The sequence below is a fragment of the Chlorocebus sabaeus genome, chromosome X (genome assembly GCF_047675955.1).
Source record: "Chlorocebus sabaeus isolate Y175 chromosome X, mChlSab1.0.hap1, whole genome shotgun sequence".
Taxonomy (NCBI): domain Eukaryota; kingdom Metazoa; phylum Chordata; class Mammalia; order Primates; family Cercopithecidae; genus Chlorocebus; species Chlorocebus sabaeus.
In genome coordinates, this window is record NC_132933.1 from 112,734,994 (window position 1) to 112,760,923 (window position 25,930).

The 25,930-nt window shown below is 57.9% G+C and overlaps 2 protein-coding genes across 11 annotated transcripts in view; both read left to right on the plus strand.

Annotated features, from left to right (window-relative positions):
* Positions 1–25,930, plus strand: part of BCOR (BCL6 corepressor) — a 126,667-nt gene that overhangs the window by 70,418 nt on the left and 30,319 nt on the right. For 2 of the 10 annotated variants that reach the window (XM_007991413.3, XM_007991416.3), the window contains exon 1: positions 9,697–10,436. The exons of 4 other annotated variants lie outside the window; for them this stretch is intronic. The gene's annotated coding sequence lies outside the window, so the exon portion shown is untranslated. Of the gene's footprint in view, positions 1–9,194; positions 9,472–9,671; positions 10,437–25,930 lie in introns of those variants that run through there. 4 more of the 10 variants (XM_037992913.2, XM_007991418.3, XM_007991408.3 and 1 more) reach the window with 3 other exon arrangements.
* LOC103231809 (uncharacterized) lies at positions 1,229–6,902 on the plus strand. The gene has a single exon (XM_037992914.2). The coding sequence runs from the start codon at positions 1,750–1,752 to the stop codon at positions 2,833–2,835; it is 1,086 nt and encodes a 361-aa protein (XP_037848842.1). The 5' UTR covers positions 1,229–1,749; the 3' UTR covers positions 2,836–6,902.

A 25,930-nucleotide genomic window follows, 5' to 3' on the forward strand; every position in this document is an offset into this window, starting at 1 on the left:
CTGGCCAGGCGGCCCACCCCGCGGGCAGTGGCTCCCTGCCAGCGCCGCCAAGTCGGCCGCGTCCCCAGGCTGCCTGCAGAGGCGGATTAGGGAAGGAGCGAAGCGAGCCTGTGACTAATCGCGGGGCCTCGGACCGGAGCACCAAGGCCATGTGCGACTGACAGGACCGACACTAGCAGAGGACACGGCGACGCCTCGCTTAATTGCAGGCTTAAAAAAATGCCGCCTGAGCAGCTCTGGCGCGGAGAGCCACGGCTTGCGCGTCGAGCTAGGGAGCGCGCGCGGGGGGGGGGGCGGGGATTTCTGCTCTCTCGCCCCGAGGATGGAACGTTTGGCGTCTCCTGGACCGAGGGACCTGGCCCTCGCGTCCCCCACTCTGCTGGGTCGCCCCGCCCCGCGTGCCGAGCAAGTGTGGCTGAGCCCGCCAGGAGACTAAGATCCAGCCTCCAGGGCTGTTTCTGACCCGACCCTTTCCCCGTAAAGCCGACGTTTCCCTGCTTTCGCCCTAGATCCTATACTGGAGGGGGCTGCGCAGTTGGGGGTGACAGATTCCAACAAATCCTTAAAATAAAAACCGCACGCACGAAAGAAACACTTTCTCTTCCCTCCCCTTCCTTCTTCACCGACTGATACAAAGCCCCGAATGACCAAAGGGGAAAAGAGAGGTAAGTCGGGGCTGCAGGGAGCGAGGTCATCGAGTGCCAAAACCTCCGGGCTCACAGACACGAACCCTGGGCTCTTCACCCCTGGTCACAGTCTCTGTGGCCCAGACCTTCCTGGAGCACTGGGGCCTCTCGGGGGCGTAGGGAGAAGCGTTGGGAGGCCGGCGGCTCTGTTGGGGAGGGGGAGTGGGAGGGAGCGGAGAACCCAGCGAGAGAAGTTTCCACCACGCTCCGGTCGGCTGCTGCCAAAATCCCCGGACCCCTCCCCGCCTGCACCGCCTTCCGTTGCCACCACAAGTTTGGTTTAACGAGAGCTCGGGACAAAAGCAAACGTTTTCTATAGACCCCGAAAACAAAGGGGAAAGAGACGCCCGGGGCCGCGGAGAAGCGGCTGCTAGCGTAATGGTGCCAGGCCGAAAGCAGAGCATTAGAACTGCAAAAGCCGCGCGGGCGGGAGGAAGTGCGAGGCGGGAGGCGGGAGCGCGGGGAGGGCGGGAGGCGGGAGGCGGGAGCGCGGGCGGGGGAGGGGCGCTGCGCCATGTTTCCGTGTCACCCGCCGAGTCGCCGGCTCCGGGCTCGGCCGCCGGCTCCCGCCTGCCTCCGTAACAGCAGAAAGCGTGCGATTAGCAGCCAGACAGGCGGAGACTCCAGGCCCGCGGGGCCGCCGCACACGCCGCCCGCGGCCCGGGCCCGCGCCCCCCCCGCCCGCCGGGTAATCATCCTCCTCGCTGCAGCGCTGTGTGCACTCTCATTAGAGCAGGGAGGCTTTTCTCTGTGCACTCGCTCGGCTCCCGCTGGCAAAACAACGCCTTCCCCGGCCGGGCCCTGGGCCAGGAGAGTCGGGGAGGGTGGGACGGAGGTGGGGGGTCGGTGAGGCAGGGCAAGCCTTGCAGGTCAGTTCCGCCGCCCGATCTCCTCTGCACACGGAGGAGACCGGGAGCGTCCATTGGCCCTCCCCTAGGTGGAGTGGCGAAGTCCGAGCCCCACAGCCGACCCTACGTCCCTACGTGGGTATGGGCGGGAGTGCCGGTGCCGCCATGACCTACTCCCGTCCCCCGCCGGAGGCTAGAGTAGGGCTGAGGGGGAGATGAGTGTGTCTGGTTTGGAGAGCGGGGGCGGACACTGGGAAGGCTCCCAAAACAGGTTTTGCCCCATCTGTTTTACGAACGACCTCTTCAGGCCAGAAGCCGGATCCCAGGGGTGGCGGCCCTCCGACCTTCGAAAGGAGACCCGGGCCCGCAGCAGGCCCTCTGGCTTCGCGCTCTGTCGCCCGCAGTGGGTGGGAGATGGGGGTGGCCGAGGCTTGGCTGTTCCTGACCCTGAGCTTCGCAGCCCTATTTTCTCATCCGCGATCTCTGCACACAACACTAGGCAGCCTCTCAGAGCACCACGCGCCCAGCTGCAGGGCCTGGGAGCAGGTGTTCCTGCCCGGCCGGAGTGGCGGCTCCGCGCCCCTCCCGTCCCAGCTGCGGAGCTGCGAGCGGTGCGGGAGGGCGTGCTTATGGTGGTAGCAGAGGGACAGGGACATCTCATCGGACCGCAGGAAGGGTCCTCCCGGCTTACACCGGGATACCGCAGGGCCTGGGCGGTCGCCTGGGACAAGGAGGGATCAAGGGTGACGCGCGGCCAGCCCTCGTCTGGAACTGCCCTGGGGCCAGCGGAGGCCGCTCGGGGCGGCGCGAGGGCTTCCGGTCCCCGTGACTGCGGCGGCGGCGGCGGGGCGGTTGCGAGGAGCACCCTCCCCTGGCTGCCGCCGCCGCGCGGCTCTCGGAGCAGCGCCCTAGGAGCCTCTGCGTCTGGCAGCGCTGCTCTCGGCTTGCGCTGGGATGGGGGCCGCGGGATGGTCCCGGCCCAGCCCCCATGGGGAGCGGCGGGGAGGCGGGGGCCGGAGACCCTGCGGGAACGGCCGCGCGCCTCCCAGCCCCCCTCCTCGCCGCCGCCGCTGATATGGCGGGCACGTGAAGCGCAGCTCGGCGCCCCGGCGCCAGCCAGGGAGCGGCCTGCCCTGCCGGCTCAGCTTACCCGCGGGCCCAGGAACGCGGAACCGAGCCTGGCCGGGCCCCGCGAGGCCCGCACCCCCGCCCCCAGCTCGCTGAGGCCCGGCACCCCCTCCCCGCCTGAGCCCGGCCTTGGGGCCGCGCCAGGCGGCTCGCCCGAGGGGAACTCGGGCTGACTAATGGGACGCGTGTGGGCCTTACGTGAGGCCGGGTTGTCAGCGGATGCCCGCTTGCTCGGAGCTTAGACCGCGGCCAAGCTTTTCGGGGAAGGGCGAGAGGAGGGGTTTCCCCGCTGGGCGGTTTCGGCTCCCCAGGGACAATCCGGCCGCGGCAGGCCCCAGCCTTTGGATCTCGCAGCCTGGCCCGGAGACGGTAGACTCAGCATGTGCCCGACGCCACGGTGCCGACCCGGTTGGGGACGGGGTGGGAGCCTCGGGGTTGTGAGCTGGAGGTGGGCAGAGGCTGTCAGCTTGGTCTGGGGCGCCTGCCTTGAGGTTTGCGTTCTGGGGCTAGCCATTGGGCCGGGGAGAATTTACAGGGCGCCCTGAGGTCGTGGAGTCCAATACCAAAACCTTCCTCAACAAAGTCTTCCGGAAACCCCTTCGTGAAATTCCTGTGCCGAAAGAAGGATTTCTAAAACTCCCCGAGGGTCCGGTTCGGCTGGAGCTTTCGGGTTCTAGAGAGTGTGATTTCCTTTTTCTCCCTTTATAGGGGCCTATAAATATCAGAAGAGTTTCTTCTTATTTCGCATTAACAACCACTTCATGTTGACATAGTTATATGACCCTCCCAAGTATAACTACCTGTTTAGTTTCAAGACACTGAGTGCGATGGCGAAACACAAACATCGACCAGTAACTAAGAGAAGGAAAACCCGGCCGCGAGCTTGGGTTGGATACAGGATAAATCCTCATCACGCATCCCTGGTTTTATTCAGCCTAATTACACTAGTAATCCTGCCCCCCACAAGAAAGCCTGAAATCCTGCAGTCGAGGTGCGACTTGTCCTGGGGAGCCCCGCCAATGGGGAGTGGGTTGTCGGTGGAGGGGAGGTGGGTTTTATATGTCACTTCCAAATGAAAATGTTTTCTTTCTTTCTCTTCTTTTTTTTTCTTTTTTGATGCAGTTTTCGAAAAGAGCGTTTTTGCGAGATAAGAAATGACCGATCAAAATCGCTGAGGGGAGGTTGTAAGCAGCCGCTTTGCCCCAGCTTAGCGTTATCTTATCTTTCACACTTGCATGGAGGAAAAAAAATTGGCTTATCTTTATCCCCACCCCCTTCTCGCCTTAATTGCTAAAAAACACTGGTGTGTTAAACCGGGAGGAAGGAGGTCTCTGGAGTGTCAGTGGAAAAGGAAGATTCAAAAATGTGGGCTCCCGGGGGAAGCAAAGGTGGCAGAATTTATTCTTTCCCCCAGGCCTTTCTAGTACAACACAGAGGGTGTAGTCCAGGGTGGAAGGCTGGATGGTTCTTTATTATTATTATTTTAAGAACAAAATCTGGGGTTGGCCTTGGGTCGTGTGGCTTCCCCAGGCCTCGCTTTCTGAACTTCTCCCCTCCATCTCTCAAAAGCTGCTCGTGGGTCTGGGTTGAGGCCTCTCACTCTGCCTTCATCCTCCCTCCACTAGACACATTCTCCTTTTGGAGAGGGGGGGATGCCAGGCTGGGACGCATAGCCTGCTGGAAATCATTAAAATATATGCGAGTGTCTGCAAACACACACTTTTAAATCATGGCGTTTCCCTTCCACGCTGGTCTATTTAAACTCCAGAGCGAGCTGGATCTCCTCCCTCTCAGTCGTTTGTCTGTGTCACCGACAGGCCGCTAATGGCCGGGCTTCCAGGCGCTGTGCATTATGTATTAGCCTCCTCCCTCCGCCGCACACAGAAGGTTCTGTCAGGCCGCACCACACAAACCACCCGGAGCCCCCCCCACCACCCCCCGCACTCAGGGCCTGGGGCTGCGCGGCTGCTAACGCGCTGGAAACGCAGGGATGGAGAGGAGGATGAGCACCGAGAGCAGAGTGGTTCGGAAAGTGGAATGGGAGCGGGTGAAATGTGCCGAAGATTACGCCGTTTGGAATCCCCAGCCCGTTGTCAGCCCCAAAACTTTGCTCCTGGCTGCGACCTTCTCGAGGCAACCATCCCACGCCGCTCACCTCTGTGACCGACTTTGTTGGGGGCGGGAGGGCAGAGGTATTTAGAGACAGATCAGCACCGTGTTCCGTTCTGCTGGTCGGTACCCACCTTCGTGCTGCAGGTGAGGGGCTGGCAGAGCCTTCTCTACCCCTACAGTTCGGGAGTGGCACCACGAAGGGGTTCGGGGTGGTGCGTCTTCGCAGGGACCCGGTGGGAGTGGAGGAGGGAAGCTGGATGCAAAATGGTAGGGGCCGGAGGCCGACACACTGGGTCCGAAGGCGATTAGTTGGTGGTTCCCCGCCCCCTCTCCCGGCGGTTCCCACTCACTGCCCCCAGCCGGGTAAAATATCCGCAGGAGGCGCCTTGCTAAATAAGCTGCCGAGGCGGGACGTGGCGTCCGGGTTTATCTGCTGGAGCATCCGACCCAGCGCAGCAGCGTCGAGGGCTCTTAAGCCCTTGCCGAGCGCAAGAGGCGGCCGGCCTCCCAGAAACTTCCCTTATTTATGCCCATTTGGTCGACACCCAACCACCCTGCGGGCCCCCGTAGTATAGATGCTAGTTCACCCACACGTGCCTGCGTTCGGGGAGCTCAGGGCCTGACCCAAATCGAGCCCAGACTAGAAATTCCAAATAGTTGCTAGGAACCATGGAGAGCCTGCCCTTAGGGCCTTCCTTCCCCAAACACCCAATAACCCTCCAAAGGCCAGGAAGAAGAAAGAGCAGTCATGTTCAGCCTGGCGACCCTTAAGTCCAGCAGTCTTCTGCCCTGGGAGGCAGCTACCTTTAGATGTTTCCAGAAGAGTGAAATCCTGGGAGGAGGATGCGCCTCCTGTTGTTACCTCGTTTGAGTTTCAGAGGGGAAGCCAGCTGTGCCTTGTGCTTGGAGGATGGGGCAGCGGATCTTTTTAAAAGTGCCATTGGATAAGCCCAGAGTTCTTGTACAAAGTGACCAGAAGACTATAAGTGTGGGTGTGTTTTTAAAGAAAGTCTACCTCACATTATGTAAAAATACATTATCTGTACTCATCCAAGTCCCACCTGTTCCAGTACCGAGTGTCATCGCCCTGAGAACAGCCTCCAAGGAGGGCCATCGGAGGCCTACAGAGCTTTATGATGTGGATCCTACACATACTTTATAAGTGAATCTTGCACACAAGGTTAGAAGGCCAGCGTCCCCCCAAACACAGGATGCCTGGCCTTTCCCCTAGGCCAGGGTGGAGCTGGAGGTGTGTGGGAGAGGCCCTAGCGGGTCTTGCAGAGTCAACCTGCCTTGAGAAGGGCAGCCAGGCTCGAGGCCTGCTCCTAGAAGCGCCAGCTCGATTGCCCAGTTGCAGGGCCTGGTTAGCCTGAGGTCGAGTGGTTTGTTATAATCAGGAGACCCTTCCATGGGGAGGGAGACTAGTGGCGGAGGGGCAGCCCCCGCTGCTCCACCCGCAGCACCTCTCATTTCGGCACCTATTTCTTTATTTCTCTGTGGGCTACACGGCCTCCCATCTCATGCACTCCCTTGCTCACTCACTCCTCCTCCTCTGTTTTCATTGAAATCCTCCCCTTGCTGAGTGCTGGGTATAGCGGCCTGACCCCTGGGTCAACTCCCGAGGGGCTCGTGGGAGGGCAGGAGAAGGGCCAAATCGCCGGCACACACTGCAGGCCCCGCGGCATCCCCAGCTCTCTGAGCCCCTTCTTGAGTGGGGACACAAGATAGGACTGCCCTTCGACAGCTTTCGCTTGTTTTCCCCAGAACAATTCAAACTAGTCGGGCCAGTAGGTGTAATCTCCCCTCCCCCCTCTGCCTTATAGCGCCTCGGGGAATCCCACATTTTAATTCCCAGTGAGTCACGAATCCCCCCACCACTCGTGCCTCTTAGGACTCCCTTAATAAGGTATTTTTAAAATCCCACGGAGTTGAAAAATGTATCCCTAGGAGATGAAGGAGAAACCCTTTAATCCTACCAGCCTACCGTGGAGGCAAGATCCCTAAAAAAGGGGGGGGAGGATGTTGCAAATTACGTCAAAGGCGAATTTACTGGCCTGTTTGTCTCCAGCATCAAATTTCCCCCCAATCAGCCCTCCCCGCGGCCCCTTCGCATTTACAGCACCCCCACCCCCCGTTCATTTTAAGTCTAGGACTTTTTTTTTTTTTTTTTTTTTTTTTGAGACGGAGTTTCGCTCTTGTTGCCCAGGCTGGAGTGCCATGGCGCGATCTCGGCTCGCCGCAACCTCCGCCTCCCGGGTTCAAGCGATTCTACTGGCTCAGCCTCCCGAACTCTAGGACTTTTAAAGTTAGACAAACAGGCCTCTTTGTCGGCAGCCCTGGGAGGCCGTAAGACTCCGAGAGGCTGCAGGTCCCGAGCTCGGTTCCTGGATTTTCTGAAAGTTCTGGACGTTTACATGCGACTTCGAACTCTGAGAAAAGCCTGTGCCTGGGGGCAGAGTTGGGGAGACGAGGGGAGTGGATAGAAGGTGGCTGGGCACCAGGCCATGGCCTCTGCGGTTCGGCCTAACCGAGCCGGAAGAGCCTGGCACGGCTCCACACTGGCCCAGGCCAGTTCTCGCGTCCAACCTGCAGCAGCAGAGCGGCCTCCTCGCCTGGAACCACGTTCAGAGTTTCCCCACAAATACCCAACTTCAGCCTTCCCGGTTATTTTTGACTTGTTTTGAATAAAAGGAGTCGCTTCAAAAAGAAATGTTGCTACAACACACAACCAGAGGCCTTTTCTCCAGCTGTGTCTGTAACTCGCATGCGTTCAATCTAATAACTTTTAATGTCTGGTCCTAAAATGTCTTTATAAAAAATAGTTTTACAGCATAATAGTCCAGGTGTCTTTCTGCTTGTTACCGGAGATTAAAAAAATGTGTGGGTTGGTTTGCAGAGATATCCACCCCCAGAAAGACCAGGAAGAAAAAAGCGTGCATTCCATTCTACAGGCGCTGGTCCTGGAAGCGTTCGCGGCCCAGCCCGGCTGGGCACTGCTCGCGGGGGCACTTGCTCGCCTGTCTTTTGCATCAGTTGTTATAAGCAGCTCTGGAGCATGAAGATTTAATTCTGCCGAAGTTTCGGGTTTCAAACGGTAGAGATGTTTCACTTCTGCTTTGAGAAGGGCTGTTTTTATAACTATGTGCTGAGAACTAAAACAGAATGAATAAAATCGCACCTAATACCAGTCCCACAGTCAGTAGTGAGTCTAATTTTTAAAAGGGAAAATATCTGCTAGCTGGAGCTGATTTTGGCCTTGACCTTGACTTAGTAATCAACTTGAGATGCTTTTGATTATTTTTGGCATGGGGACACTCCAGGATATTTTAAAAACTTTCCGTGTGGATTTACAAGCCACCTCCATTTCAGATTTATGTTTCATGGAGCCTGCACCATCTTGTCCTTAGGCAGAAAGAGACACCCCACCCCCTTCCCAGTATAAAAAGACCCTAGCGGGCAGCCGAATGGGGTCACCTTTGGCCGCGAAGTCCGGGCCCGCAGTCTGGGCGCGGTTAGTCCGGAATACCCCCTCCCCCACTCCTACCCCTTCCCGCCAGCTTCACCAACTAGGGCTTCTCGGCTCGCCCTTGAGGCTCTGCGCTCCGGGGAGGCCGGAACCTCGCTTCTCCGCTTCCCCCTCCCTCCCGCCGGCCCCCGCCCTCCCCCCGCGGCCAGCGCCGCGCCGGGTGCGCTGGAGAAGCTCAATACGTGTCAATTGAATTGAACTGCTGCGGGCGCAGGCTGTACGCCGCCGCCGAGCACCGATCAGCACGACGTTACCGAGTGGAAATTTATGGGGCGAACGGTGTAAGCCAAAAGTTGCTCCTTGCCAAGGAAAATAAAACGCGGGAGATAATCTCCCAAGGCCGGGGTGAGGGGCCAGGGCAGCCCCTCCAACCATCAGAGGTACAGACCGTGAAAATGCTCAAGAACCGGGAGAAATACAGGCGGATCTCCGCTCTCCGACCGCCCCCCACACCTCCCAGTGCCTCCACGGGCTGCTCCCCCCTTCCCCCACCTCCAAACAATTCCCACACAATTGAAACGTCCGGGGAACTCGGGCGCGGAGTTCAGGCGGAACGGCCACCGTTGCCTGGGGTGGTGTTTTCAGGTAGCTTTTAACACCGAAATGGGAAAGGGCTCCTCTGGGAGGAAGGGGCGAACTGGGGTGGGGGTGGGCGCGGGCGCGCACAGGCCACGCTCCGCTGGGTCTCGGAGGGGACGAGGCCGGGAGAGCGCAGCGCTGGTGGCAAGAGGCGGCGGCAGCGGCTGCTGCCGCTGGGGTTTGACAGCTTTGGCTGAGCGGAGTGCGAGGCGCTTTATGGTAATTGCGGTCCTCCACTGGCCTTCTGGGTAGCGAGGGGAGTCTCGGCGCGCGGCTGGGAGAGCCGCCCCCGCCGCCCCCATCCCCTCGGCTCTGGCTCTGCCGGCAGCCCTCGCCGCTGCCGCCGCCCAAGTCGGTCTCCGGCTCGCCCAGGACGTGCGCCCGGGCCGGGCGTGCGCAGCCAACTCGGCCCGAGCTGGGGAGGGGAGGCCGAGGGACGAGGGAGGGCGCCACCCAAGTGGTCCAGGGTTCGGATCCGGAGAGGCCAAAACGTGCCGGGCCGTGCATCGATGACGGCCGGGGAAACTCGGGCAAACCTTTCCTGGGGAATCACCCCTCCCGAAACCCCACCGCGGAGGCGCCGCAGCGGAGGGTGAGCGGAGACTGGGGTAGCTCAAACTTGCGAGAGCTGGAGGCGGCGGCGGGCGGGCGGCTGTCGCCCGAGCGCTGCGCCTGCGGGGGGAGGGGAGGCGGCTGTTGGGAGGGAGGGAGGGAGGGAGGTAGGGCGGGCGGGAGGGAGGACGAGCGGAGGGAGGGGGAGGAGGAAGAGGAGGGAACCAAGGAGGGGGGACGCGTTGGGATCGCGGCGTGCGGCGGCAGACGGAGCCTGGGCTCCCAGCGGCAAGGTGAGGCAGAGCTGCGCTCCTCGCTGAACGCGGGCCGAGCTCAGCGGCTGCGGGGGAGACGCGCCGGAGCCCAGACCGCGACCGAGAGCGGGAGCTAGGCAGGCGGCGGCGGCGGAGGGGGAGCCCGCGAGCCGCCGGGCGGAGAGCCCAAGCCGCGCTGTCGCCGCGCAGGGACGACTTGGCCAACACTCACACACACTCACACACACCCAGCCCGAGCGGGCGCTCGCGGCGAACCGTCAACATGGCGCTGGGGCTCCTGCCCGAGCGCGGGCGGCGGCGGCGGCGCGGGAGCTGCTGAGCCCGGCCAAGCCCAGTCCAGCTGCGGGAGCCCAGAGGATCGCACAGGGCTGTCGCCACCTGCCTGGAGGCTCCGAACCCGCCCCGCCCCCGCCCCCACCCGGCCCAGAGCCCACCCCTCGGCGGGGCCGACCCCGAGGGCAGCCGGCTGGCAGCAGACGGCGAGGGAGTCGGGCGAGCGCGGCGCCGCGAGCGGGCTGCGGGCAGCCGGGGACTGCAAACTTTGCTGCTCGCCGCGCTTCTCCGGCCCGGCTCCTCCGCTCGTTAACGTCGCCGCCCCCCCACCCCTCATATCTCTCTCCACCCACCCAACCGCCCCCCGCTCCTCCTCGCCGCCTCGAGTCCGCTCGGGGGAAAACTTCAAAGCGCCGGATCGCAGGCTCCCTGCCTACTCCCCGGCTGGGGATTTCAGGTCAGTGCCCGGAACACCTTTCCCCCGGGAGGCCGCGGACGGGTGGGCGGGCGCGCTGAGGGCTGCAGTCAGCCCACTCCCCCGGGGCCCCCGCCCGCTGCGTACCCCGCGAAGCTTTTGCCTCGCGCTTCCCTTTGGCTTCCTTGCTCGCTTTCGTTTTTATTTCATAGCTGTAAGTTATTAAAAATGCAGCCAACTTAAGCGGTCCAGCGTGGGCACCAGGGAGGGAGGGGGCGCGGCTGGGGGCCTGGCGCCTCCCGGGGGGTCAGGAGGAGAGCAGGGAGTTCGCGGAGTGGAAGTTTGCAGCCTGTGTGTGTCTGTGCGCGGGAGCGCGGTCGCCGCTGAGCGCCGCGAGTCGGGCGGAGTGGGGGGGGAGGTGGGCTGGAAGCTGGGAAGCTGGGTTCGGCGTTAGCTCGCGAGCAGGAAGGGGAGGGCGGCGGGTTGCCGTCTGCTTTCTTTTTCGACTCGGGAAAGAACTGTAAAATCCCCCAGCCGCCGCCGCCTCGTCTCGCCTCTCCGGGGGCCGGTCGTTCCTCCAAGTGGAACGTCGGCGTGTGCGTGCGCGAGGGTGTGTGGCCAGTGCCTCGGGCCGAGCCGAGCTCGACCTGCCGCCGCTGCCGCGCAACTCGGGAGGGGAGTCCCGTTTTTTCTTGGCTTGCCCCAAAGCGCAAATCACGTGGATTAAAAAAAAAAACTAAGAAATCGAGCAGAGCGTGGGGTTCCGACTTGGCCCGGCCGCCAGCCAGGTCAGCCGCTTTGTTTTGTAAATGTTCTTTTAAGATTATAATCTGCAACCCCCCTTCCCCGCTCCTCTCTCTCCGCGTTGTTCCGGGTAGGTTTTAAGTTATGAGCCCCCAGGCGTGGGTGTAGAATGTGCTTGTTCGGGGGCGGCGGCGCGGAGGGAGGCCGGGGGCGGGCGAGACCTGGGCCCTCCGCTGGGCGTTGGGGAGTCTGGTGGGTAACCCTGATGGGCGTGTGAAAGTCTGCGGCCGGAGGAAGTTGGTCCCACTCGGAGGGCGTGTGGCACGGAGGCTCCAGGCGAAGAGGAACTTGCGCACCGGGGCACGATACTCGGCCAAGGCGGGGAGGGCGAGGCGCCGCGGGGCCCGCGCTCGGAGCCGGCGGGCGGCTGCGCTGCAGAGCCTCCGCCAACTCGGGGGCTCGCGGCGGCGGTGACGAGCGCCTGCTGTTTACGGAGCAAGCTCTGGGGCGCCGTGTGTGGAGTAGGGCGGCCGAAGTCACGCGTGGTCCCAGCGGGCTTCCCGCCTCTCGCACGCTCGAGTGGGCACGTCCCGGGGTCCCGGAGACGGACGAGTCTGGCAGCGTGTAGGCCGTGGCCGGGCAAGGCGTAATTTGCTGTTAATGAATCTTTTCCAGAAAGTCCGCGATCTCCAGCTAGAGGCTGTGAGTGCCCGCGCGCCAGGGCGCGCGCCGCCAGCGTCTGGAGGGTGGGGGTGGGGGGAATGGAAGAGCGAAGAAGGAAGGAGGAGGGTTATGTGTATTTAGAAACAAACCTTAAAAAGAAACCAACGCGCTTCAAATAGGTATTCGCACAGCCTCGCTGCGTCTAGACTAGACAGCTCGGGGTTTTAGCTGTGTTTCCCCCCCCTTTTTTCGTTTTGAGAAGAGGCTAGGGGAGGGGTAGTGTGGTATTTGGTTCTAGGGGTAGCCTCTTGGAGAAAGATCCTTAAAATGGCCTGGGAGTAAAGACTAGGAGGAAATGGCCCACCCCAGAAGGTGGTGGGTGGTGAGTGCAGACAGACGGGTATTTCTAGCCATCTGACACTTCCTGTGGCACTGGAAACGGACACCGCGGGCCGAAATCAATCCTTACGAAGTGTTGGGTTCGGTTTTGCCAACAGAATTGCTTGCGTGGAAGGCATTTTAATTGTCAGCCTCAAAGACTCCTGTACGTGGACACTTAGGGAATACGCTCGTTCCTCGACCCTTTCCACTCCACCCTCGACCTGTTATCTGGTCTGGGTTTTGCAGTGTTGGTTTTCGTGTTTATTTTGGGCACGGTTTCAGCGCGTAGAGCGGAGGGGGGCGGGGGAGAAGGCGATGATTAATATGCCATCCAGGTTTAATCCGAGGCTGGCCTTCAGTGTGAGGGTATACACCGCCACGCACACGAATTGCCTTGGGGTGTTTAGGGGAGCGCGCGGGTTTCGGGCAGCAGGCGCCCGGCCGGCAAGTCGCGGCTGGGGCTCGGCTGGCCCCAGCGCTGTCCTTTGAGGCGCTGTCACCAGTAGGTGACTGAGAGTTAATTAGGAAGTGTTCTCCGGATCAATGGGCTGCACAGCTCATTAGCGATTCTCTCCAGCCCTTTGCAGGGCAGTCCTGGCCTCCGCCTCCCACACAGGCCGGGGCCCCGCGGTCCAGGCTGCGGGGAGCGTCGCTGGGAAGTGGGGAGGGGCCGGTAGCGAGGGACGGCGGGTAAGCGAGTGTAACTTCGCGGGGCGGCGCGTTGCGTGCGGCGCCTCGAGGCCCGCGCAGCCCGCTCTTTCTTCCTGCCCGCGGTCGCCTCCACTGTGTCTTTAACTCGCTCCCGCTCGCGTCGCTGCCTGGCTGCTCCTCCCCGCCTCCCTCGCCTATCTCTTGTTCTCTAAGCACGACGCCTGTGCTCCCCGCCCAGTTTGGGATTAGACAAGATAAAAATAGGACTGCCCAGCGCGCGGAGCTGTGACTGTGCCCCGGCAGCCGGGCTGGTGGGAGCGCGGGGGCCCGGGGCTGGGGAGGACCCGTGGAGCGCTCGGAGCGGCCAGCCCCTGTGGGCCCCTTACCCCCACCCTGCAGGCGCCGTCACGCTCCCCGGGTTCTGTCCGCCGTGAACCGTGCGGGCCGGGGGACCTGGGCAGGGTCTCCGCGCTCTCGCGGGTGTTGTTGGTGTGCCGGTGATAGATCGGTCTAGACAGGCATGCAGGCTCCCTCCCGGCTGAAGGACTAGAGGGGGGCGCGGAGACGGCAGTAGACTCCGTGAGCTGCGAGTGAGCGAGCTAGCCTCCGGGCCCAGCGAGCTGGGTGGAGGGAAGGCCGTGGGGGTTTCTCTTAACCCTTTGAAGGCCGTGGTGGGGTAGTGTAACAGGGAAAGGGGGGGCAAAGAGCCTAGTGGAAATTCCTGGAAGCAGAGTAGCTCGCACTGAGGAGGAGCTGTGAGTCTGGGCCTAGGGTTTTCCTTTCTCTTATGTGTGCACGGTCACATCCTGGTGCATCGGGCTCGATTTTTCCACAAACCAAACGCAGCTGCTAGATGATCTAGATTGACCAGGTAGTTCTCAGTCGGCGAGCTGTGAACACACACAATGAACACCCTCACTTTAAAAACTGAGTTTGGAAGACAGATGTAGACTCAATGTTCCCAAAGAGAATTCATGCGGGTGTTCAAGGACGGGAAGGTCTGCACATAGCTACAGTCGGGTGGGGCCTCTGACCATGACTGCTGCAGACCAAGGACCAAAGCCTGAAATGCCCTGCTAGCATGTACAGGTATGCACTGAAGAGAGCAAAGCGGTCTTTGAGTTGTCTGTATATAAATAGACACACTTTTAACCATGAACTTGTGGGGAGTTAGATATGTGCAAGGAGACAGCCTTCAAAGAGGAGTTGGACACTGATGTGTTATATACATCATTTGTGTATATATATTAGGGGCTAATATTAAATTGGTCTAAAATTTTAATACACCTTTGCAGACATTTATCTAGTTCTTGCTAGAGCTCGAAATGGGCGGATGGGTTACCCTATACATAAATAACTTACTACTAACATTCCAGTCTCCTCCTCCCTCCTCTTCCTTTCTTTAAGAGTTTGTGGTCTTAAGGGATGCTCTGTTTACAGTTAAACTGCAAACCCATATTGGTCTGGCCTGGGAAAGAGCCACGTTACAGGCAAAGCAAGAAGAATGGAAGTAGTAGGAATGCTCAGATTAAGATGTGCTCCTGAATGACATGTGCTGAGACAAATCAAGACACTTGGGCTCCGATGCCCTAATGGAACAAGAGATACACAAGAGATAAAGAACTGGCCAAGGGGAATGTAAACATGGGTATGCAAATACAGAGATGTATAGCGATATTCTAAGAGAAAAATCCCAGACTTTGTTGAGCTGGAAACGGGGGCAGAATTTCTGTAAGTGCGTTCCAGAGACAATAGCCCATTTAAAGGTGTGAAGAGGGTCACTTGGAAACACAAAAAGCATTCATATGCATACATCCATGCTTAGATACACAGGCTGAATGACAAACACTCCTCAATGCCTCACGAAGACTTTCCTGCCGAGTGAGTGAGACCGACTTGGGTACGGAAGAGTGGGCCACACAACCACATTCACACACTTATTCACAGGGAAATAATGGGTCTTTGGCTTGAAGGAAACTGATGACCAAGCTAGCAGCCTAAAGATGGATGGCGTGCAGTGAACTAGGATTACCTCTAGTTACAGTTTCTTTCTCTTCTAGGGGTGAGGTGGAGTGGGCAGCGGGTTGGTGATGAGCAGGTAGGAGCTTTTCTGAAGAGATTTTGAGCTCCTGACCTTGAGTGGCTGGATCGTGTAGCCACAAGAGGGGTAGCTTTCCACTTTGTGGTCAGGAGGAATGGCTGTTGCACTGCTGGGGTCCAATTTGCTAAGGTGGAGCAGGGCCCCAGTGGGCTGGGAAGGAGAACAGGAAGAAGTGCGGCCTCTGGGAGGAATAAAAGGGAGGTATGCTTTCTTTTCTTTTCTTTTTTCTGGAGGAGACCGTGGCGGGGACAGCCTGTGTTGGGTGGATTATCAGGCGCCTCGGTGACCCCAGACGCGCATGTGAACTCCGGCTAGGGTATGGCTTGCCCGCGGCGTCGATTTGCTGCCGTCCCTCTTTGTCTAAGACCAGCCGGGAATTCCAGCTTTTATTGGGAAGACCGCACTTGGGTGGGGCCCGCGCCAGGCCGAGTGGGGCAGGGTCGGGCCGCGCTGGGCGGGAGGCTCGGAGCCGGTAGAACGGTTCTCCGGAGCGGCGGGCAGCCCTGGCAATGCCACCCCGGTGGTTTTCTCGAGGGCACCGGGCCCGGCGGACCCGGAGAGGCGCGGCGGGGCGGAGAACTTCGTGGGTCCATCTTGGCCGCCCCGCCCCACTCCTCTCCCTCCGGCCCGAGGCCGAAAGGAGCTCAGAAGGCCCTTTGTTAGGCCCCGAGGTCACACTCGTGCCCCAGGGGCCGCCGATGGGTGGGAGAAAGCAGTGCAGCGGGTCAAGAGAGAGCCTTCTTATTGCCTTGGTGCCCCAGCCCATCTTCTGGATCGGGCCCGGTGGGGGCCTCGCCCAGATCTGGGTGGGGAGGCCTGGGCCGGCCCTGGCCCGCCCCGGCTGCTTTGCCAGTGTTTATGGCCGACGGGATTCCGTCTGTTTGCAAAACCGGACGCGCTGCTGAGGCCTAGGTGGTGGAGCCAGGAGAACCCGCCGGGGCGGGAGTAAATGGTCTCCCCGCGGCCGCCCGGGTGGTAGCCGAGCCGCGTTTGTCGCGCGCACTTGGCCGGGGGCGTCCACTGGTCTCCAGCCCTGCCCGACGGCTTTCTCTGGTTGCCCTCAACGTGTTCCTCAGGAAGGGATATCTGACTTTTTGTTGGGTGGAGTTCATTAACCATGCCTTTCTGCGCTATTTCTGTAGAAGGCCCCCTTTTGGGGCGCAAGCTCACCTCCAAGTGTTTACAATCGAGGGTCTCAGAAACTGGGGTCTTCACTCCGTCATTGTTATAGAGCTGTGTCTCCCCAGCCGGCACCCACGGGCTCGGCTCTCCATGATTAGAGAAGCGGGGAAGTCCACTCGGAGAAGATACTGACAGCATAAAAAATAATTTGTGATCTAAAAGACAGTTTCCAGTATAATCTCATTATGCACCACAGACTCCCGATGTTATTTTGTGGAAGGCGGACAATGATCAATTTACATTGACCCGGGGCTGGGCGAGCTTTTAGATGGTAATTGCCATATTGATTTGCATGCAAAAAGGAGACCTGCTAAAATTAAAGACCGGAAGCTAAATTAAACTAAATTTATTGTCTAGGTGCAAACCAGGGGAACTGTTGGGGGATGGGGTTGAGTCAGGTCAGGGTGCCAGGGGCGGAGCGGGTGAGAGGCCCTGGAGCCTCGGAAGGTCGCAACTTTGGAAGCGTTCTTTGCCCTTGTGATTTCATGTGGGGAGGAGGGATGTGTTTAGGAAAAAAGTTATAAAAAGACAATTTTGCATTGAAGTCACTGGGATCTTTCAATGCTAATAGGAACTAATAGGGGGAGGAGAGGTTTATAGGGTTATAGGGGTCTTCCAGCACCATTTCCGGCGTCCCCCCTCCATTTCTATTGTTCTGCCTGGCCAGGCGCTCGCAATCGTGCTAGGGACACCAAAAAGCTCTTGCATTTGAAGAGTTAAAAAAAAAAAAAAAAAAAAGCAGCCCGTCCCCCCCTTCCCGCCTCGCTCTCTCCCCCCCTCCCCCTTCCCGGAGCGTTAGACCTTTCGGAGAGAGCGCACCGCGGGCAGGCCAGGACCGTTGGCGCTGTAGGGAGTTCCTCCCCGGACGCTGCGGTCCCAGGCTTGGCTGGACGGCCATCGCTTCGGGAAGCCGTCCTCTCCAGGTGGCCAAAGTAGGCGGGTGTGGGGTGGGGTGGAGAAAGGCGTCTGCCCTGGCCGCAGTCTAGCGGTGCCCGGGACTGGGTGGGGGGGAATCGCCTCCCCGGAGGGGTTGGGAGGGCCGGGCCCGCCCCTCCCCGCCCCGCCCCGCCCCGAACTGGGTGGGGGCCGGGGAGGGCTGGAAACCCTGCCGGTTCGCCACGGCCGGAAAGTTTAAAAAAGAGAAAGAACGCCACTTGCAGAGGGCTGGCCTGGAGCCAGGGGCGGCCGGCCTGCGGGGGCGTGCTCAGCTGGCCAGCGGGGTGAGCGCCCCGGCGCCGCCGTCTCCCCTCAGTCCCTCCCGCCGCCGAGGCCCCTGCACACCCGGTCGCACTGCGGAGCCATTTCGCACATCCGGAGCTTCAGCGTCTGGAGGAGTAACCAGTCCAGGGCCGGGAAGCCCGAGTGTCTGGTGCCCCTGCCCTTCCCCATCGAGCAGAGCCGGAGGTGGCTTTGGCAGGCTCCGCGGGTGTAGGTAGTTCCCGGAGCATCTGAAAGCCTGGGGCAGACCCGGAAATTGGGGATAAGATGGGGAGGGGGTGTTGGGCCCTGAGGTTTGCCGCCGGGCGCTTCTGTGAAGAAAGGTTGGGGAAAGGACAAGATAGCCCATCCCCCGGCTTGCGCTTTTGTGGGGACTCTGGGTGGCCCAATAGAACATCTTGCTGGCGTCTTCCATCTTAATTCCCTCTACCACACTACTTTGTTCCCTAGGGTTTTTCCTTTAAATCCTAGGAAAGGTAGATGGAGGAGCTCCCTCCAAATGGCTTTTGCTCTATCTAGATAATTTGATTTATTGCTTTATGTGGCAAAACTGGGGTGGCAAGCCTAGGTCCTAGTACCAGTAGTCAGCACTTTTCCCAGAGACCTGAAAGGAGTCGACCCACCTACTCCTGACTATTCTGGGGTGCTGGAGGGATGGGAAAGGGGAGGCTTGTTGAGAGCATTGGCCTTACACCAGGGTATAACAACGTAGGGAGATTTGTGGGATGTAGGGGGAAATGGTGAAAGACTTTGAGTGGACCAGGAGATGACTAGATATAGGAGAAACTGTGTTCGAGGCTCACTGTAGACCAAGTAACATAAGTGTTAAACACTCTTTATCTCGTTCTTGGGTACATAAGGCCTAAGGAAGCTTTTCAGAGGAGACAGTATGTGAAAATCAGGATTTCAAATGGCACAATTAGACCAATAATTGGCTCCTCTCCGCAACTCCAGGACTGAGTTTGACCGTGGCCCATTTTTTACTAGCTGTGTGACCTTGGGGGCAAGTTATTTACGGCCTTTGAGCCCCAGTAAGTTTTTTCATTTGTAAGACTGGGAATAATTATCCACCTTTAGGATCTAAATAGAATACTTGGCACATAGTAGGCCCCAAGGATGAATAATTGCTTTGAATGACTTGTCATGTTCCTATAGGTTGCTCCTCCATTCCCTGCTGCCCCTGAGACTTGCTAGGTCTGTGTCCTGGGACCCCAGGATGCAGATTTAATCTCTCCTACGAGGGTATTCTTCTAGGTCCGTCTTCCTGGGTTCCTCTTTCCCTTTGTTACCGTAGTTTGCATTCTGCCTTTTAAAGGATTCCATATGAAAAGACTTGCTTCTCCCCCGCCCCCCAGGTGGGATCATTATATGGTTAGGAACTTATTTCAGAGCCCGTATCTGGGTACCCTTTGGCAAGGCTTCCTGGCATTATTTCAGGGGGGGAACGATGGTGTCTAGAGGGGCAAGACCTGGTTGGAAGAGGTGAGAGGGGGTGGCCTGGTGCAGAGGCCAGAGGTGCTGTGGTTTGTTTGATAAGGATTAAGTCCGGATGTTATGAGGGCTCAATGTGGTTTTCAACAAAGTCTGCCAGGGATTGCTGCTTTTATATCGATATGTATTTTAAAAAATTACTAGCATGAGAAGAAAACCAGACCTGTATGGATCCAGGCCGGTAGTAAGCTACTGTGATCAGGTTTCCTACTCGACTCCCAGAGGGAAAGTCAGTGTTTGATTGAAGCTACACTTGGTTCTTGACTCTCAGGGGATGCCTGCTCTGAAACAGGAGCCCTCCCTCCCTTTCTCTCCTCCTCTCCCCCTCCTCCTCCCTCTTTTTCCCTTCTTCCCCTAAAAGCCTTTGTGCTGAAAGAGCTTCAGTAGGCACGAATCCCTGGTCCCTCTCTAAAGAATGCCTTACAGCCTTTGCTGACATTGTTTTGTGAACAGTGGGTTTTACCAGGCCAGCAGTTTCCCCCCGATTTTAGCCCACGATTTTAAAGGTAGTCTATGGACAAGATGCGCCTAACTGCAATGATTGCCTCAGTGTGTAGCCTGGGCCGGGCTTGGAATCTAGAGACGCCTTAACCTTTGCCCTAGGGGCCCTCCTGGAGGGGGGGGTGAAGGTGGGGAGCTCGAGGACTGATTGTTTTCGAGGATCTGTTTGTTCTCTCCAGCCACCGAGGCTGAAGGTGGAGTTGGGCAAGTCTGAGTGTATGTTCCAGCTTTGGGTCTGATTTTAAACTTGGTTTAATTGGAGAAACTCCTAGGCATTTAACAGTTCTGTACAAATGCAAACTTGAAATAGCTCGAGGCCTACGTCATTTAGGAAAGAATAAATGAAGTACAGAAATGTCCAAACTATGTAAATCCTAGCGTTGTCTGCCCTCCCATAAACACATGACAAGTGCCAAGGCATTTCCAGTCAAAACACCAGTGGAACCAGCAGCCTCCATCCTTTGTATTTATTATTTTATTAACAGCATTTTACACAGCATTTAACAAGCACAGCCTGCCCGCTTTGCACCAGGACTCTAAGCAGGCGAAGGGGTGGAAAACGGATGGAGGTGGTGGGGGAGGAGTGGTTGCTAGAGGACATCAGCTAGAGAAATCTCATCAGATGGGTAGGGAAAGCAGCACTGGGGGTTTATTTCTACTGGCCACAAGGAAGACAGACATAGTGCTTTGGAGGAAGAAATCCTCTCTCCCATCCCAGGAGGAAAGTTGTACCGCTGTGATATGTCTGGTCTCAGCTTTGATTCCAGAGGGTAGAACAGGGTATATTTCATGAGACTCTGCCCATCGGTTATTGGTGATTTTCAAAGAATAAGTATTTGTCTGCTATCGTTATTCGATATCCTGGTGGAAAGTTTATAACGAAAAGTAATGCCTTTCTTAAGTCATAAAATGAGCCTTGTATGCTTATTTAATTAAAATCTATTTAAGGACCGATTAGGCGTGTAATTTGCACTAATAATGACGATTATGGAAATGTTCAACTTAACCAAAAATCATAAAGGAGACATTTTGATCAGTGGGGCGGCCAGTAAGTATTCAGTGAGTTGGGCAATTTCCGAAAGACAGGAAGCATTCCGCTGAGGGCTGCAGAAAGCGCAGACCTGTCTGGCCTCTGTGACATGGCATTGAGAGGGGCAGACCTCCCTGTCCCGGCCCCAGCCTGGCCAGACCCCACTTTGCTGAGCATGGAAACCAACCTTGCGAGTCTCCATAACCTTTATTCTCATGATGCTTCCCTGAGCTTCCAGAAGGAGTAAACTCTCGGAGAGGGCTGATGAGCCACACGGAAATCTCTGCGAAATGGCGGTGCTCTTTTGCTTTAACAAACAGCGCTGACAAACGCATGCTTCCTTGGCTAGCCTTGGCTGGAGCCTGGAGGGGTAGGGGGAGAAGGGGTCCCTTGTTCCGGAGAAACCTGCCAGCTGCTGGGCTTGGTGCGAAGGCAGCGAAGGCAGACACAATGCTGCTGTTGTTGGTTTGATCTCTAACTGTGGATTGTTAGTCTGGCTTTAACTATGTGGTAAGGGGGGAATGTGAAGGCTGTTTACAGCGAGTGCAAATAATGTGACAGCTGTTGGCGCGCGAGCAGCGCTGCGCCTCCTCAGCACTTACACAAAGCGCGCACTATGCAGGCCCATGGCCGAGCTGCAGAGGTGGCGGCCACTTTCTGGCCAGCGCATCCCCAGATGAGAGAAAGCTCCACGGCACACCCACCCCCCATCCCCAATACACATCTTTATGACTTCCCAGGATTGTGGTGGGGTGCAGGATGGTTTGTATGTTGTGGTTTAGGGAACTTGTGGTGAGGCAGAGGTGGCGGGAGAAGGCCCACGGGGCTGTGAGTGTCACCGTGTTGGTGGAGTTTGGCCAGGATCCGTTGAACTGGGTCCTCAGCTGTTGGTGACAGAGTTTTTAAGATTTGGGAAAATAACTTTCAGCCCTAAGTAAGCTTATTGGAAAGAATGTGTTATTAACTGAAAGCTTTCTGGAAATTGCAGAGGCTCTGAAGGCCGTTGTTCCCCTCTGAAATGGCCCTGTTATTCAGACAAGTTAGAGACAGGCGGGTGCTGTGTTCTGTGCACTCGGCACTGTTTCCAGCTTGGAAATGCAAGTGTGCAGGTTCAGTACCCTAAAGGGGGTGTATTTTGGGGGGAAGGGAGGTCAGACTGGCTTTTGATTACCCACATGCCTTAACCTTTTCTCCCAAGCCTTCCCGTTTTCAAGAACACATTTGCCTTCAACTGCAGGACGCAAAGGTGCGTCCTGAAGCCTGCCCACAGCACCACCTACTCTGACTTCATCAACTAGATGCCCACAGCCACAGGCTTTCTCTGAGTTCCTGGTACCCTGCCAGGCCCTGCAGAGAGGCGTCAGGGTGGGAGGGAGAGCAGTTAGTGGCGGCAGTTACCCACTAGGCCAGTCCTGGAGGTTCGTGGCTGGCCCAAGCAGGTGGACTTAGGATGGCAAAGAATGTGGACCTGCCTCTGGACCGTCCTGGGGCAAGCTGGGTGTAAAAATTCACTCCTCTCCCCCGTGAATCCCAAGGTTGAAGCCTTCCAAGCCCTGGCACCTGCCTGGTCCTCCCTGCGTTTTGGAAGATCATTTAGGGCTGACTTAATTCTCTATTCTACCCTTCCGCATGACTTTGGCCTCTGGGTGTACAGCCTACAGGGTATCTGCAAATCTAGTTCATTCTCTCCTCCCCCCGCCCAGCACCGCCCCCTCCCCAAGTCTACTCTCTAAGTTTTAACATGGACTTCTACATCTAGTTGGGTTTCCGATGGGGAGCTGGGAGATGCTTCTGGAGTGAGACATGAACTTCGGTGCCAGTTCTATAAATTGGTCTCTTTTTATGACGTGTGCCATTTTCTGTAGGAATGTTGCTTGCAAAACGAGTTTCGCCTTGGAGGAAAGGCGGAAAGATAAACAAGCCTGCAACGCCAAAACACTGGCAGTCTTTCCCTCCTTCCAGCTCTCTTAAAGCAGCCGGGCTGTATTTCCAGGATTAGACTTGTGCATGTGAGGAGGGACTCGCGTTGGCTTTTTTTCCCCCAAGCAAATGCAAATTAGAGAAAAATAATTTTCTTTCAACGATATGCAATGTATTAGTCACTTGTTATCGTGCTCCGAGGCAGGCCTCATTTGCGCGTCTGCCAGCTCGCTCACATCTGCTCGGCGCTGTTCGGGGCATTTTAACCTTGGCGATGTCGTGTCTAGTCCCACGGATCAAGGAGGAGTAATTAAGCCCTGAACAGCTACAAAAATTCATGGGCCCCCATCTCTACCGCAGTTGTTCCATGGCTTTGTTTTGGGTGCTCTGAGTTCCATGACTGAGTAGCAGACATGGGATTCCTATTGTTCCTTGTAAAGAAAGTGGGTGCCCCTCTCCTTCTCTGACCCTCATCCCAGCCTTTCTGGGACTCCCAGGCTCTGCACAGTCAGCGAGAGACTCACTTGCAGATCGCAGGACCCCTGCCTTTTAGGCATCTTTTATGCATTAAAAGTTCCTTTGTGCTTCCTGTGTATACTAATGATAGCTGTTGTTATTAGCCTTACGGTATAGCTTATTCCCTTCGGTGGTGGTGGTGGGGGGGGGGGCGGGTGGCGGTGAAGGCATTCGTGTTTTACTCCTACAAAGCCCTGGTGAAAACAAAAGTTCATTGACACAGCCTTTGGAGGCGTGGTGTGGAACATTTATTCTGGATTTGCCCCCAGGTTGTGTAGACTCCCAAGTGGGGACCCAGTTCTGCAAGGACTAGACCAAAGGGGGCAAGTGGTGTCTTTTTGCGTGGAGTGGGGAGAAGAGTAAGGAGGGATTCCTGGCTTTTGACTTGGGTTTCTGTTGCTGGGTGGCCTCCTGTGAGGGGACACCTGTTTCTAAATTCGCCCTCTCTTGAATACACACGTGGTTCCCTGACTCCCCCTGTGGCAAAACCATGAAGGAAAGTGAAAGGAACAAAAAGCTGGTGGGGTGGCCTGGACAGATTATCCGGGGAGAAGGGCAAGTGTCCCCCATTGGCCTGTGAGAGAGAGGTTGGGGACACCTGACCCCGGGCCATGGGCTCTGCCTGGAGGAGGGGAGTGTAGCGGGCATTACAGGTTCGGCAGCGACCCTTAGGGTCAGTCCCTGCAGATTACACCCCGGACCCCAATCCCCGAGATTCGCACCCCTCCCACGTTACAGTAGGCGACACTTGGCTCACATCTTTGTAAGGGGAAGCGTCCAGAGCAGCAGCGCTCTAGTATGATCGGAAGGGAACCCAGAACGATGGCGAGGAGGGGTCTGCCGTGCCCATTCCCCCGGTGGACTCGGCGGCATTTCCCGGGAGGTCTCGGATTCTCCCTGCGCCCACCCAAAGTTTCCTTTCGTCAGATTCGTTGATGGGGACAGAAGGTGCGGCGGGGCCTCGGGAAGGGGCACCACGGAGAGCGCGCCAGGTCGTAGGGTCCGAGGGGTTACTTAGGGTCGGGAACTGGGGAGGTCGGGCCGCCTCCGGGGAGCCTGCTGGAGTTCCTGGAAGGCTCGGCGGGGGCGCGCCGCGAGGGCGTGGGTGTGTGCCGTGGTGCAGCCCCGCGCGCTGGGACCTCCGCCGAGGAGCGGCGAGGAGGAGCGGGCGAGCCCCGAGCAGCACGGGTGTGTGTGGTGGAAGAGAAAATCCCTTTGTTGCCGACCGATCACGCTCCGGGCTGAAGCGCCTCAGCCCGGGGAGGGGGCGCCCCTCCCCCTTTCTTCTTCGCCGGGGCCAAGTTCGCTCCCAGCCTATGTGGCTCTCCTCTCTGACCCCGACGCCCCGGAAGGAGGCAGGGAAGGTTCTGGGTGCTCGAATGGTCCGGGCCGGCGAGTTTCCCCTTCCCCCTCCCTCTTACTAGTGCAAAACTTGGAGGTGTGGGCGGGGATGCCCTTGCAGGCTACGGCTGTGGCTTGGAGTGTGCCAAGAGGCAGCACCTGGGCCGGCTGGATCACTTCCCTCACCCCCAACTCTCTCGGGGGACGGGCTGGGACCAGGCCAGCCACCTCCCTCGACCACACCCCTGGAAGCCTGCGGTTTTGCCTCCCAGGGACCTGGGGGGCAGCCTTGGGGTCTCTTACTCCCCAGCAGACCTGGAGGACCCATGCCACACTGCACATCCGGAAGAGCTTTTTCTTCTCATCTTCCACCCCCACACACCCCACCCCCACCCCTCACATCCTAAAATAGGAACTTCTTCACCGGTCCCTTCCTTGAAACCCAGAGCACAGCGCTGCTGCTGTGACGCAGTCTGTGTTTGGAGCAACCCCAGGAAAGGCTAGCGGGTGGTGAGCTTTGGGCTTCTGTAAAATCTACACAGTTCTGCTGAAGGTCCCTCCCTGCTTTGACCCCCTCTCTGTTGCTGCCTCAGTCTCCCCCGCAGGATGAGGTGGTACTGCCCCCAAAGAAACAGTGCTGTGATTCTGGAGCTTACTACACAGTATGTTTAGTAGAGTCAGATGCTATTTAGTGAGCTTAAACGTGGCCAGCACCAGCTATTGCCAGGCAAAACTCAAGTCCATAGTGCAGCTTAATCCTTTGGAAAACACAATGCCAAATATTTACAGAGGGGACCAAGGTTGAAGAGGTTCGGCCACCTGCCCAGAGACACGCGGTGGGTAAGGGTGGGAGCTGGGAGGCTGTGGTGACCATGTTCTCTACAGAGAACCAGCCATGCAGTAGCGAGACCCCTCCCCTGAAGAGTCCTCGGCCAGAGGACCCCAGCACACTGGCTGGGAATGCCTGCCTGGCCACCTGAGCTGGAAGCCCTTGCTTACGAACCTCTCCAGTCCTTCTGGCCATTAACTGCTGGATAGCTGCCGGTGGGGACAAGGGGAACCTAGTGAGAGAGATCCCAAGAAAAGATCCTGAGATGGGCCACCCTCTCAGTGCCTGTGTGGACAGCAGGGAGGCGTGAGCAGAGGTAGTTTGGTGGCCATGCTTTCCATATTGTCAGTGCCACTTGACAAGTGTAATACGCAGACTTTTAACTGGTCGCGGCCTCAAGGGTGGGGGCAGTGGAAAGTGGCCTAATGCAGGAGGGGGCGGCGGTGGGGGGAAAGGAAAGGGGCCAAGACTTGGGACCTGTGGTCTGCCCTCACATCTTTTCACAGAGTGTGGATGTGCCCCTACTGAGGGATGCCGAGGTTGGAGTGATGGCTTATGATCTTGGTCCCTCGACCCCCTTCTGCCAATCAGGCCCTTCTCCCCAGTGTCCAGGCCAAGCTCAGTGCGCTCATGATAACCCTTGGCTGTGGAGCGAATGAGTACTCAAGAGTCTGTCGAGGGTGACCCAAGCTCTCCTATGCGTTCCATTTCCTTGGTGCTAAGAGCTAGAGACCACGCAGTGTGCAGTGTGCATGCCTGCTTCTCGAAAGCCAGCTTTCTCCACTTGGCCCTGGATGTTCCAGCAGGCAGCTGGAACAGTTCCCAGTCTGTTCTTTAGAGACCCACATCCTCCCCATCTGACCTCTTCTCAGCCGTCTTTCCCCTTCATCCCTATCCAGCACCTTTATCCACTTCTCTCCACTACTAGAAAAAGGGGTTAAAACCCAGATCCAAGGTGCAGCTTCGCA